Here is a 16636-nt window from a genome sequence, read left to right on the forward strand (position 1 = left end):
CCTCCTCCTCCTGCTCCTCCTGCTCCTCCTCCTGCTCCTCCTGCTCCTCCTGCTCCTCCTGCTCCTCCTCCTCCTCCTCCTCCTCTTTCCCCTTCCCCTTGCTTCTCCTCTCCCTTCCCCTCCTCAACCTCTGCCGTTGCCCTCCTACGCGGGTCCAGCTGGAGGAGACTCGCAACCAGATCGACTGCAGGTGGAGGGGCAGCTGGAAGAATCTCCTGCCATGAGCAGGGAGCCACCTCGGCGAACTGAATCAACAGCCCTCCCTGCGAGCAGAGTCAACGAGGAAAGAGAAGAGGTGAGGGAGGAGGAGGAGGAGAAAATGAATAATAATACAAGTGGAAGGCGACGATGGGGAGGGCGATGAAGCAGACAAGGAAGGGAGGAGAATCGTGAGAATGAAAGGAAGGAGGAGGGTAGAACATGACAGCTGTTGAAGGAGGAGGGAGAGGAGAGGAGTGACAAAGAGGAAGAGGTGGAGAGGGAGCAGATGAGGAGGAGGCTCAAACCTGGTCGGCAAAAATCTCTTCATAGACTTCGGCAGGAGGGGAGCCGAGCTTGTCGATAATGGAGCCCAGAACACCGAGATCGGACTGACCGGAAAAGATCGTCCTCCTCTGCGTTAGATTTCAGACAGCACCATATGCTCCTGAATCTCCTCCTGCCCTTGCCCCTGTTCTACCTCCTCCGTGCTTCTCCACATCTTCCTCCTCTCCCTCCTTCTCCTCGTGCTCGTGCTCGTGCTCGTGCTCCTCCTCCTCCTCCTCCTCCTCCTCACTGCCACTCTCTCCCTCCTCCTCTTACCAGCAGCATTTCAGCCACCACACACCCCACGCTCCACATGTCGCTCTCTCTGCCGTAGGATCAGACAGGCGCAACCGCTTGCCTTCAGCACGACGTCATGCAGCTCCACGATGTTGGGGTGGCGGATCTCTTTCAGCGCACAGATCTCGTCCAAGGCTGTCGTCCTCAGGCCCTCCTTGCTCCTCTCCATGTACACCTTCTTCATAGCAAACACTCTCCGTGTCGCTACATGCCGCACCCGGTACACGACCCCAAAACTTCCTTCCCCGACAATGTGAAGTTTCTCGTACATCCTGCCAGCCAACATACGTATCAGCTCGATCCACCACACCCTCGCCCAAAAAGCGCGGAGATCGCGCTCTCTGCTCGTGCTTTCTATTGCTTCTGCCGCTGCCACGCCACTTCTCTTGCTCCTGCTCCCACTTCCGCCTCTGCCCCTGCTCTCACTACCGCTCTTGCTCTTTTCCCTGCCTCTGCCCCTGCTCCTGCTCCTTCTGATCCTTCTGATCCTTCTTCTCATGAACCTCCCCTGCCCCTGCCCCTGCCCCTGCCCCTGCCCCTGCCCCTGCCCCTGCTCCTGCTCCTGCCCCTGCTCCTGCTCCTGCTCCTTCCCGATGCTGCTGCTCTTTGTTGACAGGATGCTCGGAAGCTTCGCACAGGATCCAGTACCCCTACCACCTCATCTCCATATCAAATCATATCACCACCCGTACTAATCCCTTTTTTTGTACCCGTTGTCCATGACCTTACCCCACCGAAATTCAAAATGTTCACCCACCGCTCATTCAAGATCAAATCCTTAGGACAATAACCGGGTACGTTTACTATAAGCTGTTAGTACCCCTCGGGAACATATATAAAAGTACCCCTCATATCGTCATCGAGGGGAACTGTTGAATTGCCGTTCGTTTCGACTGTTTTTTCCCGCCATGGCGCCTCCTCCATTGATAACAGTTCTCGCTTCCTCCTCCTCCTCCTCCCCCTCCTCCTCCTCCTCCGTATCACCTTCCTCTGCCCTCCAGACTCCTCTCGTCTGATTCATCTCCATCCTCCTCCTTACTTTCACTTTCTCCTCCTGAGCCTGTCTACTGCTGTGACCTCCATCAAGTACTCTTGCCATATTTCCAACCCGCCCCTTTCCCCCTCACCACCAGCTGTGCTGTGAAACCCAACCCATCGTTGATCACCTGCGATTCCTTCTTCCACATGCTGCTTTCTCCCAGTTTTCTTCCTTGCAAGGTGTCCCAGAAGTAGACCTACACCCTTTTCAACCCCCACTCCCGTGATGGAGAGCAAGTATGAAAGGAAGGGAGTGGCGGGAGAAGGAGCGTTCGGAGTCGTGTACAGGGTCGTGCACAAGGACACAGGGAAAGTTTTTGCCATGAAGAAGATCAAGATGGACAAGAGCACGGATGGAGTTAGAAGCTCTGCCATCGACGAGATCATGGCGCTGCAGGAGATTCGCCACGAGAATGTTGTTACTTTGCACGAAGTGATTGGCAAGAGAGCCGGCAGTGTCTTCCTCATCCTTGACTTTCATGATTTGGAGCTCGAGCATGTCATACAAGCCAAGGAACCAAACAGGTAGAGCGTGCTCACTCCGACGAAGACCGCGTGCCTTGTTTCGTAGCTGACTTTGGGGGGATCAGGACTCCCTACATGGAGCTCTGCATGTCCGACGTCAAGGCGTACATGAAGGTGGCGCAGCTCAGTCGTAGCGCGCATGATCTTGTCGCTCACTCGAGTGCAGATGCTGCTTGCTGGTGTGGAGGCTCTGCATTCCTTGGGGCTGATCCATCGAGACCTGAAACCGAGCAACCTGCTGATAGATGAACTCGGCACCCTCAAGCTCGCTGACTTGGGACTTGCAAGAACCTTTGGCAGCCCTGACAGAGTGAGATGGAGCTCTCCATGCTCAAGGAGACACGAGCTGACTGCTGTACGGCAGCTGTTCTCCCCCAGCGCCTTCACGAGGAGGTATCGCCCGCCCGAGCTCTTCTTTGGGTGCACACGATACGGGAAGTCGGCAGACATGTGGAGCGTTGGATGCATTTTAGCGGAGATGATGCTGGTAAGCTGATGAAGGTGGAGACGAAGCTAGTCTGAGCATCTCGTGTAGCGTCAGCCGCTCTTCCCAGCAGACACCGACCTGGGCGTTGTAAACTGCATCTTCGAGAAGTTAGGCTATCCTCATATGGATGTTTATGAGAGGCTGCTGCGATCTTCGGTATGAGGATCAGAGGCATTGAGCACGCAAGTAATGAGTTTACAGGACCCCAACGACTCTTATCATCAAGCTTTGTTGCAAGCAGTTTCAAGCTTCAAAACCTTCGACGAGCATGGCGCTTTTAACGCGATTCTCCCGCATGCTGCAGTAGAGGACAAGGCGCTTCTTTTGAGGCTCCTCCACTTTGACCCCATGCGGAGACTTTCCGCGAGGGTGAGAGAGGCAGAGATGAATGACGCGCACGTGACACTGCTTGCAGGATTGCTTGCTGAGTGATTGGTTTGAACATGTCCCACTCCCCTCTTCCAAGCACAAGATGGCCGAATCTATCACGCTCTTGCGCAACTCGAGACGAGATAGCAGCAACAGCAACAGCAACAGCAACAGCAACAGAATGGGTTATCGTGCCATGGATGGTGAGAGATTTTCCGTGCACCGCAACGTGCTGGACTTGTCGTTAGGGAGTGAAACCTCCTTGTTTGCTTGTCCCCCCAAGTGCCGCATGGGAATGTTTGATAAGCCAGGCGCCAGCAGGGCCTGCAAGGAGTCGGCATGGAGCAGAGCCATCTGCTTCGACAGCCTGCAGAAGGAGGAGGACGATCGGGTTGGAATGACTGGGACGCCGACGCTCGACTCCGATCTGTCCAACGAGGCTACGTCACTCGCAGACTCCAGCTCCAAGAGCTCCATGATGTTGACCAACAGCATGACGCCCAAGGATAGGAAGCGAGACAGAGGGTCCATGGGAAACGACGACATGGTGAGCTGACTGAGCCTGTGGCATCGCTGAATGTGAGCAGGACATCACTCCTGCTGCTCAGCGCATCATTCACTTCCAGACTCCCGAGGAGATCAACATGTACGCGATATCCTCCTCTCCAAGCCTGACCAACGTGCGCAGGAGCCATGGAGGAGTGCTGACGGGAAAGAGAAAGATGAGGGACGAGTGCTTCGACATGTCAATTTCTCCGCACTGAGAGAGGCAAGAGATCAAGCAAGGTGCTTGTATGCAGAAAGAACTTGTGCTTCACCTGTGCAAAAGAAAATGCATTGACAGCAAGAAAATAATGTAAAGACTAATAGTGATCAGATTGATCATATGGTGTACACACTTCCACCATAGGTGGGATCTGGTGGCGTACCGCACTGCACAAATCACATCAGCTACAACCAGAAGAAAGAGAAGGAAGAGGAGGAGGAGGAGGAGAAGATGGGAGGGTAGACATGGGCGTACCTTGGGGCACTTTGGCCAGGAGGCGTTAACGGGGTGCTTGCACCCCACACAGCATAGCCATCCAGGGGGGAGTAAGCTGAAGGGAGCAAGTCAGCAGCCACCCCAACCAAGAGTCTCTACCTTGCGATGTCAGCGATCGAGAACGTGTCGAGGGGGGAGGCCTCCTGCAGCATCAACTCATTCCTCGTCAAGGAATCGCACAGAGGATCAGACACCTGCTGGGCAGCTTCGCCTGCCTCTGAGTCCGGCGTCTTGGGCTCGTCAGGAGCGGCCTCGAGCTCTTTCTCGTTGGTTCCGTCGGGCTCCTCCAGCTGAGTCTTGGCCGCAGCCTCTGGTCCTCTGCTGCTGTAAGACATGGCAGGCTTCTCCTCCTTCTCCTCCTCCTTGGGTTTCTCCTCCGCCTTCTCTGGCTGTTGCATAGCTGCTGGTTCGCTGGGCAACGCCTCTGCTTGCACGGAGATCTCCACGTCCTCCTTCGACTCTTGAACCTTCTTCGACTCCTCTTGCTTCGTCGGCTGGACCTCAGAGGGAGGAGCTTGCGACTGCTGCCTCACAGTCTGACTCTCTGCCTGGTACACTCCCCCGCCCGATGCCGAGGTCGTCATCGTCGTCTTGGGCCCTCCTGCTGGAAGGGCCCTGGTTTGAGAGGGCCTCGGCCGATCTCTCTCCTTGGCCTTTCTTTCCTCCTCCCTCTTCTTCGCCTCGTTCTCTTCCTCCAGCTTCTTCTTTTGCTGGCGCTCCTTGTAGTCGTAGTAGTAGATGCCAAACATGCCGACGACGACGAGCACGCAGATGACGATGACGACCGTCACGGTTGGGTTGTTCGAGCTGCTCTGCTCAACTGCACCAGGTGGAGCAGGAGGGGCGGGAGTGGTGGTCGTGATGGCGATGGTTTGGTTGCTGACGTTGGAGACCGTGACACTTCGCAGAGGCGTCGCAAGGACCGTGTACAAGGAGAAGGACGACGTCTGCGCTTGGACGACTCCTTGCACGAAGTTGACGGGGGTGGAGCTGCTGGCTGAGTACGCCTTGGGGACCCAGGAGTTGGTGGAGGTGTTGAAGACGAACACGTTGAGCTGAGAGTTGCCGTAGTCGACGCGGTTGTCAAACGGGATGGAGATAGAGACGGGCGTTGAGAAGATGATTCCAGAAGGCTCGAGGTAGATTCCCTGCCCTGCTATCTTCTTCTGGTCCTTCAAGGCGCTGCCAGTGACTACAAGGTTCGATGAGAAGTTGACCAGGTTGATCTTCACAGGACGAGTCTCTCCAGCGGGCCAGGCCCCGGGGGGGAAAGTGATGGACATGTTGGTGGAGGCGAAGAGGTAGGAGGTCGACCGGCTCCGATTGGGTGGTGGGAATGCTTGCGAAGAGATAATCTGGAGGGCCCCTGACGGCAGCTGAATTCCCGCACTGCTGGAGTTCGTGGTGTCCAGCACGTACCCAGCTGGGCAGGTGACCTGGACTGTTTCCCCAAGGGTGAAGGTGGACATGAAGTTGAGGCCTTGCGAGTTTGCTGTGGTGAAGTCGAAGACATCCAGCAAGTCACCGCACGTGACTCCCGAGCACTTGACCGGGGCCGGGGACAGGCTGCAGTCATCCATGCAGCGGGAGGTTCTAGTCGCTCCGTTCTGGCTGACGTAACCGAAGGAGCAGGAGGATTTGACGTACTCCCCGTACGTCACCCTGCTGACGGCCTGCATGGCGTCATTGCTGAAAGTCGTCCCGGGCGCCTCAAGGCTGCACGTGACGTTCCTGGTGCAGGGGCCCTGAGAGTCGTAAGGGATGTTCGTTCCCGTGTACATCCACACCCATCTCGAGCTGTTCCACTGGCAGGTCAAGCTCCACCCTTTGCTGCAAGACGAGGCTGCTGAGTTGAACGGAAGTTTCCCAGCTCCGCACGTGCCGTATGCTCGGTCACTGTTGGGTGTTGACGTCACCGTGGAGTCCGGCCACTCACGGAGGGGGCCACAGGCATTCTTGCGGACGCACACGTACTGACGAGCCCCCCAGCTGCATGGGCTAGACGAGCTGCCGCACGTGATGGGGTAGAAGGAGCTGTAGCTTGAGCTGCACGTGCACGAGCTGCTCGACGCCGGTTGTTGAAGAGCTTGCAGCTTGCGCCGAGCTGCCTTCCCAGCAGGATTAGCTTGGTTTGTCTGCTGGCAAGGGCAATGGGCAACGTAGCCTTGATCACAATTGACCAATACGCTGCTCCCGTACTCCACGCTCTTGGTTCCGTCATGTGCAACGATGGTTCCGTTGGCCAGCTGCACCCGGGTGAGATCCAACGATCCGTTGACCAACGTCATGCCCGTGAGGGAGCTGGGGGGAGGGCAGGTGGCAGGAACACACTTGAGTTGGTCGACGAGTGAAAACTGCCGAGAGGGCAGGCATTGAGGGTAAAAGACGTTGACGCACTTGTTGTACAAGGGCCCAGAAACAATGAAACCAGGCAAGCAGGTTATCTTGATGGTGTCGAGCAGCGGGACGAGCACAGGGTTGAAGTTGGCGTTAGCAAACGAGATGTTCAGCCCCTTGGTTGCGTCACAGGCAGCGACAACACAAGTCGCTGCGTTCTCCAGCTGACAGGACGCGTTGCATGTGGGAGCGATCGACTTGGACGAATCCAATATGTTGTAACCTGATTCACATCGGATGCTGACGGTAGATTGATACGGGACAACACCAGAGCTGGGTAGGTAGGATGTGCCGTAAGAAAGAGGAACTTGACATGTGACGGGAACGCATCTTGGAGCTGAGAACTTACCGTCGTCTTGACACATAGCAACGCCGCTGTTGCTGCAGCTCTGAGACGATTCCACCCTGAAGCCGGGCGCGCAGGTGAACTCGACCACGTCACCGTAAGAGTACATCATGTTGGGGATGGAAGAGTCCTTGACAGTGTTGTTCAGCTTCTGGAAGAGTCCGCAAGAGACTTTGTGGCACAACGAAGAAGATGACAAGGGGCAGTTGGTTGCTGAGCAGGAAACCGCGACAGACCGTGACGCGGCAGGCGAGCACTGACTCTTGCTGCACAAGGGACTGTTCCCTTGACTGTCTGCTCGGTACCCAGGCTGACAGGAGAAGAAAGAGGTTTGGCCGATCGGAACATACTGAACGCCTGATGAAGAAGGCAAGCCGGGGATGGCACTAAAATTTAGTGCGCAGGCCAAGGGTGCGCAGTGCATGGCATGAACAGCCTGACAGTCCGAGCAACTGATGGTGTACGATCGCTGGTTAGAACTGCTGCAGTCTGCGAACTGTTTCGATGTCTCCACAGCCGCGTACCCACTGAGGCAAGTGATCTGCTTGCTCCCAGTGAAGGAGGTCGACCCCGTGAACGACGGGCTGCCGAACATGTCCTGGTACAAGCAGCTCTGATTCGCATCAACAACGGCGCAGTCTGCAACTTGAGGCCAAGAGCCGTCTGCAAAGCAACTCACGTGCGATGACACAGTCTGGCATGTCTGCTGGGGCACATGATAGTTCGACTGGCATGTGTAGAACGCTTTCTGACCAAACACATAAGATGTTGAGTTCGACGTCGAGAACTTGGGAGGTGAGAAGGCCTGACAAGCTATCGGTTGACACAAGCCCGAGATGGGTGGGTAGTAACCTGAGTCGGTACATTGAACCACACCCATCGCTGAAGAACTTTGACTGACAAAGCTGTAGCCCGGTTTGCATTCAATAGTCACATTGCTACCATACGGCATTTGCAATTGATTGATATAACTGAATTTCTGATCATACACTTTGTAGAAATTTGGGTATAGTGAAATGTTAATCAGCGGACACTGAGCAAGTTGGCAGGCAGGCAATCTCGTCGTATTCCAGGTGCAATCGTGGCAAACAAGAGTTGCTTCATTAGGACGAAGAATGTCTGAGGTCCCGAAACGATAGCCAGCTTTACACTTAGCTGCAATCTGTGCGAATCCAGTGGAAGTTGAGACTCGCAGCGGAAACGAAACACCGAAGGAAAGATTGAAGTTCTGATCCTGAACATGAAGAGCAGAGCAATATTGCGGGATGCAAGACACAGAGGGCTGATAAGACATTCCCGCTCCCGACGAAAACTGGAGTTGACCATTCAGACAGAGAGCTTGGAAGGTCTGAGAGCTGCAGTTGCTGTTCCTGGTGAGATTGTTTTGGAATCCATTGGCGCATGACAGAGTTGAGTTCTGACCATGAACCAGGTACTGTGAGGATGCCTGGAGGTTCGAGAGCGTCGGCAGGTTGCACTTGATCGGCTTGCACTGCTGGGTGGCTTCAAAGTTGCAGTTTGAGCTACATCGGACCTGATAATACATCGGGTCCGAGATCAAGGCAAAGCTGGAGGAGCTGGAAGCAGCTCTGTATCCGTGATTGCATTGGATGGTGAGAGAAGAAGAGTAGGTTGCGAAGGACGAGGAGTTGATCACGTTTCCATTCAGATCACTTTGCTGGGTCCACCAACACCGAAATGGCTTACAAGAAGTATTCATCGTCTGAAAGTTGCAGTACCTGCAGTTGAGGGTGAAGTTGTTGGGTTCGATACACGACGAGTATTGAGAGTAGATGGATGACGCCCTGTAGCCATTCATGCACGTGACAGTCACGGAGGAACCGCTGGCCACATACTGCAAACCAGTATCAACAATGTTCTTGGACACGTTCTGAGGGCTCGGGCAAGTTTCCATTCCGCACGTGTCGTTCTTCAAACCGCAGCCGACAATGGGCTCGCAGGCGGGAACTTGTTGGGATACATAGGCGCCATGACTCCAGTACAGCAGATAACCCTCGAAGCAGCGAGCTCTCATCACGGACGTGCAAGGTGAAAGGTAAGTGCTCTGACTGCCTGCAAGCCGATACCCAGGCTGACATGTCCAGTTGACGTTCTGACCAAACACAACAGGGCCAGAAAATCCAGCATTTGCATTTGCAATATTTGGAACAGAACATACGACAGGTTGACAAGCCGTGCCCAAACTTGATTTGATGCCGCAGTTGTCCAGACAGGTGGCAGAGTAAGATGTGGAATCATTCAAAAGAGAGTACATGTTGCTGCTCGCCCGATATCCTTTGTTGCAAGAAACCATGATGCTGGCGTTGTATGCATAGGCATTCTTGGCGACATATCCGTTCGCATCCACCAAGTTTGATGCCTGGCACTGAATTGGCTGACATGACTGCTGAGAGTTCGGGTCCAAAGTGCAGTATCGACAAGAGCGAGAGAAGTTGCGCGGAAAGCTACAAATGTTCTGAGGAGTCGCAGTGGGAGTGGCAGCTCTGTATCCCATCTCACACACAACAGTTTGATTGCTACCGCTCGGAGTGTTGGTGTTCTGCACGATTTCTCCTGCTCGAGTGCTAGAGGGACAACTCTCACTGCCACAAACATCATTCATACTACCGCAATTCATCGGCACACATGAGACGTTCACGAGGACTTTCGGGTTCTGCGTCTGATTCGTGTCTAGATACACGAATTTGCCATCTTCGCACTTTGCATAGAAGACACTGCTGCAAGCGTGATTGAATGAACTGGGAGAGTCTGATCTTCGATATCCTGGGGAACAAGTGATCTTGATGGCAGGATCGGCAGAGGTGTATTGGCTGTACTGGAGGTCGAGCTGAGAATTGGCAGGCTGAACAAAAGCTGGGCAGGCAACTGGATTGCAACCAGCAGGTATAGTTTTCTGGTACCCAAACTCGTTTGATGGTGAGCCGCACGAGACATTGTAACTCGATGGGTTGGCCGAGCTCACTCCCCTGCCAAGAAGTCAGCAGATGAGGAGCTAGAAGACCACAGGTCACCTGCTTCCCGAAGGGATGGGAGCTGCCCTGTAGCCTGATTTACAGGAGACAGTAGCGACGGCTCCGTAGAGCAACGGTGAGGCTCCCGCCACGTACTCAGTCGAAGCCGGCACGAAGTTACAAGCTATCTTCTTGCAGGTCTTGGTGGAGTACCAACGGCAACCGGAGCAAGTCCGGGTGTACTGCTTTGAGGAGGCATTGCAAGGGATCGACGGATTTTGACAACCATAAGCGTCTCCAACATCAGCAGCGATGTATCCGGTGTTGCATGCGAGAGTGATCTGACTGCCTTGGTTCTTAGCAACATCTTGGCTCACTGGCTTTGCGTTGAGATCTTCCGGTACATACGTTCCATTTTGTACTGAGTATGGCCCGCACAGAAAGGAGACTTGTTGGCAAGCGTAGGAAGTCTGCGCTGGAATGTAATCCGAAGTAATAGTGAACATCAATCCACTTGACAAAGCCGTTGCGAAGGATCTTCTGACCATCACATAATCTGCAAATAGTGTCATCCGAAAAAGTTGTCAATGTCAGGGTTGATACCACTACAGCTTGACTGGAGTGATACATTAGTGCAATATGCCCCTGTTGCAATGATCGTCTGGTTTTCACCATCTACCATGATATGCAAGCCAACGTATGCAGCAGGGTTGGGCAAATTTTCAAGGGTAAAGGCTGATTGATTAATGACTTGTTTCAATTTCCCTTGTAGAACATTGAAGCGCTGGATTGGATTGCAATTCGACAAAAATGAACTCTGGCAAGAAGACCACGAAGTCGATTTGCCCTAATTCAAAAGTCAAACAGGTAATCTACACTTTCGACAGCTGAACCTGGAGAGCGTAACCAACATCACAGCTCACTTGGATTGCCTTGTCAAAGTAGGTGAAAGAGACATTCACATTAGAATTCGGAGCTGGAGTAAAAGCACTGCATTGATTCGCTACAGCGCAAGTGTCAGCATTCAAATCTGTGCATCTTTCAAGCGCAACTCACGAGAGCATTGTGCAACATTTTCTGTATATTGGCAAGTAGTGCTACATTTCATGGAGGCTGATACTGCACCATTCACCGAATAACCTGCAAGAACGCGGTGAATTGTGAGATTACCAAAAAGCCGGACGTACCAGTGTTGCATGTCTTTTCAACGATTGCTCCATAGTTTACCGAAGAATTTGTAGAAACTTTTGCAACCACAGCACCTGATTGGAATCAATTCCCACTTCGCATACAATCACTCAGGGAGATTGACCTGGAACAGGGCAGATGGTCGCATTGGTACATTTCAAAGAGTTGGAGTTTAGATCATATGGCGGACACGTCACAGGCACACATTGATCCTTACAAAGCGCGTGAGAAGAAACTTGAGGCCTGCAGCGTCACCTGCAACTGCCATGTGCCTGACTCAGAGCAGAAGGCCGAGATCGAGGTTGAGCAAGGAAGATTGAATGTGGGGCTAGAAGAAGCGGCTCGGAACCCCTCCAAACAATTCACTTGTCTTGTGTCTCCATACTGTCCTTGAGAAATCCCTGCTGTATTTAGAGGAATGCTCATCGGACAAACCTTACCTGCAAAACCAAAAGCGTGAGGAGTATGGCATCGTTAGTTATGAAAGCTATCAGATAGAATTCTTACGATTGCATGTCAGCGAATGACTCCAAGAACAATTTTGTAGACAAGTTACAGTCTGTTCTCCACCGGACAATTGGTATCCAGGAAGACACTGTACTTGCAGAGTGTCTCCCGTTCTGGCTTGAGATATCTGGTTTGATCCAGTGCTTGTTGTGAGTGAGATCTTTGCATTCAGTACCGAATACGGTCCACAAGTTTGCGGAACACATCTTCTCCACTGCGTAGAACTGACACTGCTTGCGAACGTTCCAGCTGTTCCAGCAGGGTTCATCCAACAGGTGGCAGTAAAACTGTTTGCAGGACAAAAATGAGAGAAACTTGAGCTTGTTTCAACCGGTGTGAGAGCATTTTTGATATGTATTTCCCAATTCTGAGTTGTCTCATTGCAGACGCACAATAATTCTGAAGAAGGTATGTTGGTTGTACTATCCAAGTGTAGACGTCTTTGGAACACACCATCTTGAAATAGGACGATTTCCGAATGCAAAATAGCCTCACGAATGTCTACATGATCATTTAGCAAAGCCATCTTGCTTCTAATTGCGTCAAAATTGTGATGCACGAATTCCAGCAAAGAGTGCTTTGCGAAGTCCTGTACCGCATTTAAGCCCAAAAGTGTTCCGACGGGTTGGCAAGTGCAAATTTGTCCTGTTGCCACAGGTTGAGAACTATTAGAGGAAGAAGAGTTTGAAAGCGACGAATTGTGGAAAGATGAGGTATTGGACGTTCCATTCTTCGAGCTATAGTTCATACCCATATGAACTGTGAGAACGGATACAAGAGCAACGTAAGCAAACAGATATCATTAGTTCAATTTGTCACCTGTTTGCAGCAATCTTCTTCTTGGCTTGGAATTATCTGAAAACGCAGGAGGAATTGAGAACGTCAATTTACTAGAGGACACATTTGTATCCGATCCTTGGGTACTCACGTAGACAGCTAAGGCCGCACATGAGACAACAGCAGCTGCAACAATAAAAAATGATCTGGGATAGATCATTGGCGTTTGAGCCAAAGCAGGCATCTCAGTTTAGTACTTCAAAGAAAGATCTGTTCTCAGCAACCCATCGCAAGACTGTCCCGTTCACTCCTCTGCATTCCTTCAGATCGACTCGACTACTGCAATGTGTCCCCTTCCAGGAATCACCACTGAACTACCAACTACAACGTTGGGTAGATGATTCCTTAACGTTCAGAGAGGACCCAGTCCTAGGAGGAGCGGGAGGAGGAGCGTACTACAGCCCTAGCTCGCGGAAGCCTGGCAAGCTAGATCCTGGGGGAGGAGGACGGGTGTATTGACTATAGAACCAGGCCACCCTGGGGTCATACCATCAATGCAGCATCATAGTCAATATCATTGAGAGCAGCTCAAAGAGAACTTGACTAAATCACTTATTAGGCACAGAGGATCATCCAAGGGAACATAATGAGACCCATGACGGTAGGGGTCCATTTACAACGAGGGGTCCTATTGCCTTACATAAGGGGTGATAATATCATGAAATTTAACTTGCAAGGGTGGGTACTCGCTTCCATTTCTTTCGGGCCACCCACAAGTGAGGCTAATTTGGGTGGGCGACGTAGACCACCCCTGCTCCTGCCCTTTTCGCCACTACCGTAGTACCCTACTTATCACCCTCCATCAATGTGGGGTAGGTGGCCCGAGGACTCCGGGAAGGCCAGCTACCGGCGCTCAGTACTACCCGGTTATTAGCCGCCCCGCTTGCTGAATTGCAGGGGTGGGGGGTACGGTAAATTCATTTTACTACAGTTAAAGCTTGTTTGGGCATTCCAGTCTATTCTGAATATTGCAGGTCATTTTCGGGCTCTTTATCTGAAAAATTCAATCAATTGTTTGAGTAAAGCTCCGGTAGCAACCGTTCCCCACTGAACCCGGTGACCGTTTCACTGTTCACGACGGTTCAACTTCCGGCTCGGAGCGGGCCGGCTGGGCGCCCGGCGGCCCGCCGCCCCGCCGGGCCTAAGACCGCTAACTAAGTTCGAGTCCCCCAGAGCAAAATCCAATTTTCCTGGTACTAATTTTAGTCAACACATCTCGGGCGATTTGAAATCTTCCATGGATTTCTATTAAAAGTGAATTATAAACAAAATCTTTTCAGACGAAAAGCAATCTTCAGATTGCATTTCCCCTAGGCACCGATGGACATGCAGCAAGCGACATGATGCGAGGATCATGATGAATGGGAGGAGGAATGATCTGAAGACGACTACGACGACGGATGGCAGTCTTCGTGCATGTTAAAGCGTCTCAAAGGGCATGAACATTTATCAAAATGACCTATAGAATCGCCCATAATGCCACTGGAAGGCGAGCTCTCTCAACATGCAGAGGAAGATTTGACAGGTATACATGGGTAAAACCTCTTTAAACTAATAAGAGGCTTTCGAATCTTTGAAACCAAACTCTTTACAATATGGATTCCTTCTCACCTTCCACCCCAGGTCGCTAGTATCCGCCCTTTTTTCCAACGATGCCACCCCTCCTTCCTTCCTTGCCTCCATCTCCTTTGCCGCAGTTCGTTTCTTGCCAGCCTGAGCATTCTTTGGTACTTTCAATAGCAAGTTTCCTAAAGAACGGGTCCACTAGCCTCCATGACAGTAGAAAGCACTCTCAGCCAACACAAAGTTGTGTTCCAGAATCTCGTTTCCTTCAGCCCCCCCCGGCTCCCTCCCTGTGTCATCGGGAGACAACCAACATGTATAATAGAGGAAAAGTTTGCATATATGCGCTCGGAGCAAGAGGAACCAAACTATCAGCACACGCTGTGTCTCAACTTTCGTTCGCATCCGCCATGTGTGCGATGATGGAGATGGCTGGGAATTTGAACACAAACGATGACAAAAATAGCAATTTACACTCTAAAAACGGATTCAAACTAAATTGTTGTATTTTTCAAATAAATTTCAGGGTCTGCAATATTCCAGGATTTTGTTGCCAATCCGAGGCTCAGCGGCTGCTCTCGCGTTAGGCGAACCTTACCCCGGCGAGGGGGTCACCGATCGGACCTCCAGCCGATGCCAGTCACTGTCAGTGTACTACGGAGTCACTAGTCCGATCACTGATCGGACTAGGCCCGGCGGGCCCGGACCCAGTGATCGGACCGTCGTACAGGGTCGCGCCTCCCGGCACACCCCGCCGGGGCTGGCCGGGGCGCGCCGTGGCCGCACTGTTGGATGAGGCCCGGGCCGGGCCGGGCCGGGCCGGGCCGGGCAGGCCCTCAGGGCCTGGTGGACTCAGGCTGTCCGCCCGGCCGGCCGCCGAGCACTGGCCTGCCGCAGTGCGGCCGGTCGGGGGTGCGCAGTGCGGCACCGTGACTGCAAGGTCGCATTCCGGAGATGCGCATGCCATGCGTGCAGGCGCATGAAGATTGCTGCAGGAGAGAAGGAGACACGAACATAAGTCTAGCTCTGTCTCGATCTCCCTGGTAGAGTGACTTCATCCAACGGGAGCTGACGTAAGTTTCCGTTGTTCTCTCGTCGAGATATTCGGAGGTGAGGGGATTGAGCGTCCAAGGACAGCGTCCAAGGACCTCCGACACGATGGTCGAGAAACCTCCTCATGTGCTGTCATTGCTTCTTGCGCTTGTTGTTGGGTGCTCGATGGAGACAAATAATGGAATGCAATCACAATGTGATCATCGATATTGTGCAGGGTTCCACAAACCTATATATGGGACAAAGGAAACGAGGCATGCGAGTACAACTTCTATCCACTTGACCCTCATGCTTAAAGGATATGGTCCAAAGGCATCAGCGAGTGGTGGAAAACAGAAAGCCATTAAAAAGATTGTGGAGGATAAGACGTTTGGGCTGAAAAACAAGAAGAAGAGTAAAACTGTTCAAAAATTCGTCAAGTCCGTCGAAATTCAGGCCAAGAACATGGTTATTGATGCGAAAAAAGCAGAAATGAAGCGGGCAAAGAAGGAGGAGGCGAAGAGGCAAGAGGCTGAGATGGCCATGTTGTTCAACACACGCACTGAGGGCTCCAAGGATACCACGAAAGAAAGTGATCAACAGATAGAGAACGGAATGACTGGGAAGGAACTTTTGGAAGACTATGAGTACCAAAGCTCAGTGCAGGTTATTTCTTCGCCACTTTTGATTTTCTGGCTGTGATATGATATTCCACAGGCATTGACACGATCTGATATTGACAAACCCTTGGGAGAGATCACTGTAGACCAAGAAATTGAGGAGCTCCGAGCAAAAGTAAATGAGAGTGAAAAGATTCCGATTGACAAGCAATGGTAATCATGCTTTGGATACGAATGTCAATTTTTCTTGTTTGTAAATCACTTACACCATGTATGTAATCGTAATTCGCAAGGTTCGACGAGTGGGTACAGAAGAACATCTTGAAGAACTACACAAAGGCCGAGAAGAAGGCAGCGAACAGAATCGCCAAAAAGACTGGGAAGCAGGTTGGAATCGGTACTCCTTCTGACACCGGGACTAAGTTCTGGTCTTGAAGATATTTATGGAGGCCAAGGATTCAAATCAATTCAAAGATGATGATGAAGTGGATGAAAACTGGTTTCAAAGGTCCACATATTTTCATTCGATGATTGATGTTTGATGCTACACCAATCCTCCAGACGGAGCACTGACTCTTGGGACTCTAATGAGGATGACTCCACCGAAAAGCAGGTTGCTCATGACATGCTTGTTTTACACGTTTTCTTGAGTGACGTTGAGTCTTGTTCTTCGACCAGGATGACAACGAGGTTTCCGAACTGATAGATGGAGTTTCGAAGTTATCTACTGGTTGACCGTGAGGTCCAGTGCTTCAAGCCTCAAGAAACAAGTGCTACCCCCATTCTATCAAAGATGTCAGACTCATGGGTGATACTGGAGTCCAGCATTGCAGCTCGCAAGTCTTCTATATCAGGTTGCTGACACAGATTTCGGATCCTCAAGGCCGGTCG

The 16636-nt window shown here is 52.0% G+C and overlaps 4 protein-coding genes across 4 annotated transcripts; 2 read left to right on the forward strand and 2 right to left on the reverse strand.

The window, feature by feature from the left end:
- Positions 1 to 910: 910 nt before the first annotated feature.
- Positions 911 to 1096, reverse strand: GUITHDRAFT_53244 (hypothetical protein; the record flags this gene model as incomplete). The annotated part of the gene is made up of 1 exon (XM_005835447.1): positions 911 to 1096. A coding segment is annotated over one exon (186 nt), but the record flags the coding sequence as incomplete, so codon positions are not given.
- Positions 1097 to 2086: 990 nt separating this feature from the next.
- Positions 2087 to 3034, forward strand: GUITHDRAFT_68598 (hypothetical protein; the record flags this gene model as incomplete). The annotated part of the gene is made up of 4 exons (XM_005835448.1): positions 2087 to 2385; positions 2509 to 2695; positions 2750 to 2872; positions 2921 to 3034. The coding sequence occupies 4 exons, from the start codon at positions 2087 to 2089 to the stop codon at positions 3032 to 3034; spliced, it is 723 nt and encodes a 240-aa protein (XP_005835505.1).
- A 1089-nt stretch (positions 3035 to 4123) lies between these two features.
- On the reverse strand, positions 4124 to 10504 carry GUITHDRAFT_105670 (hypothetical protein; the record flags this gene model as incomplete). Its single annotated transcript, XM_005835449.1, has 4 exons — positions 4124 to 4174; positions 4263 to 4338; positions 4383 to 10013; positions 10059 to 10504. 4 exons carry the CDS (start codon positions 10502 to 10504, stop codon positions 4124 to 4126), a joined length of 6204 nt encoding a protein of 2067 aa, XP_005835506.1.
- Positions 10505 to 15251: 4747 nt separating this feature from the next.
- Positions 15252 to 16180, forward strand: GUITHDRAFT_136644 (hypothetical protein; the record flags this gene model as incomplete). The annotated part of the gene is made up of 3 exons (XM_005835450.1): positions 15252 to 15791; positions 15843 to 15958; positions 16039 to 16180. The coding sequence occupies 3 exons, from the start codon at positions 15252 to 15254 to the stop codon at positions 16178 to 16180; spliced, it is 798 nt and encodes a 265-aa protein (XP_005835507.1).
- Positions 16181 to 16636: the final 456 nt, after the last annotated feature.

Source organism: Guillardia theta (genome assembly GCF_000315625.1).
Source record: "Guillardia theta CCMP2712 unplaced genomic scaffold GUITHscaffold_21, whole genome shotgun sequence".
In the NCBI taxonomy this organism is placed as follows: domain Eukaryota; class Cryptophyceae; order Pyrenomonadales; family Geminigeraceae; genus Guillardia; species Guillardia theta.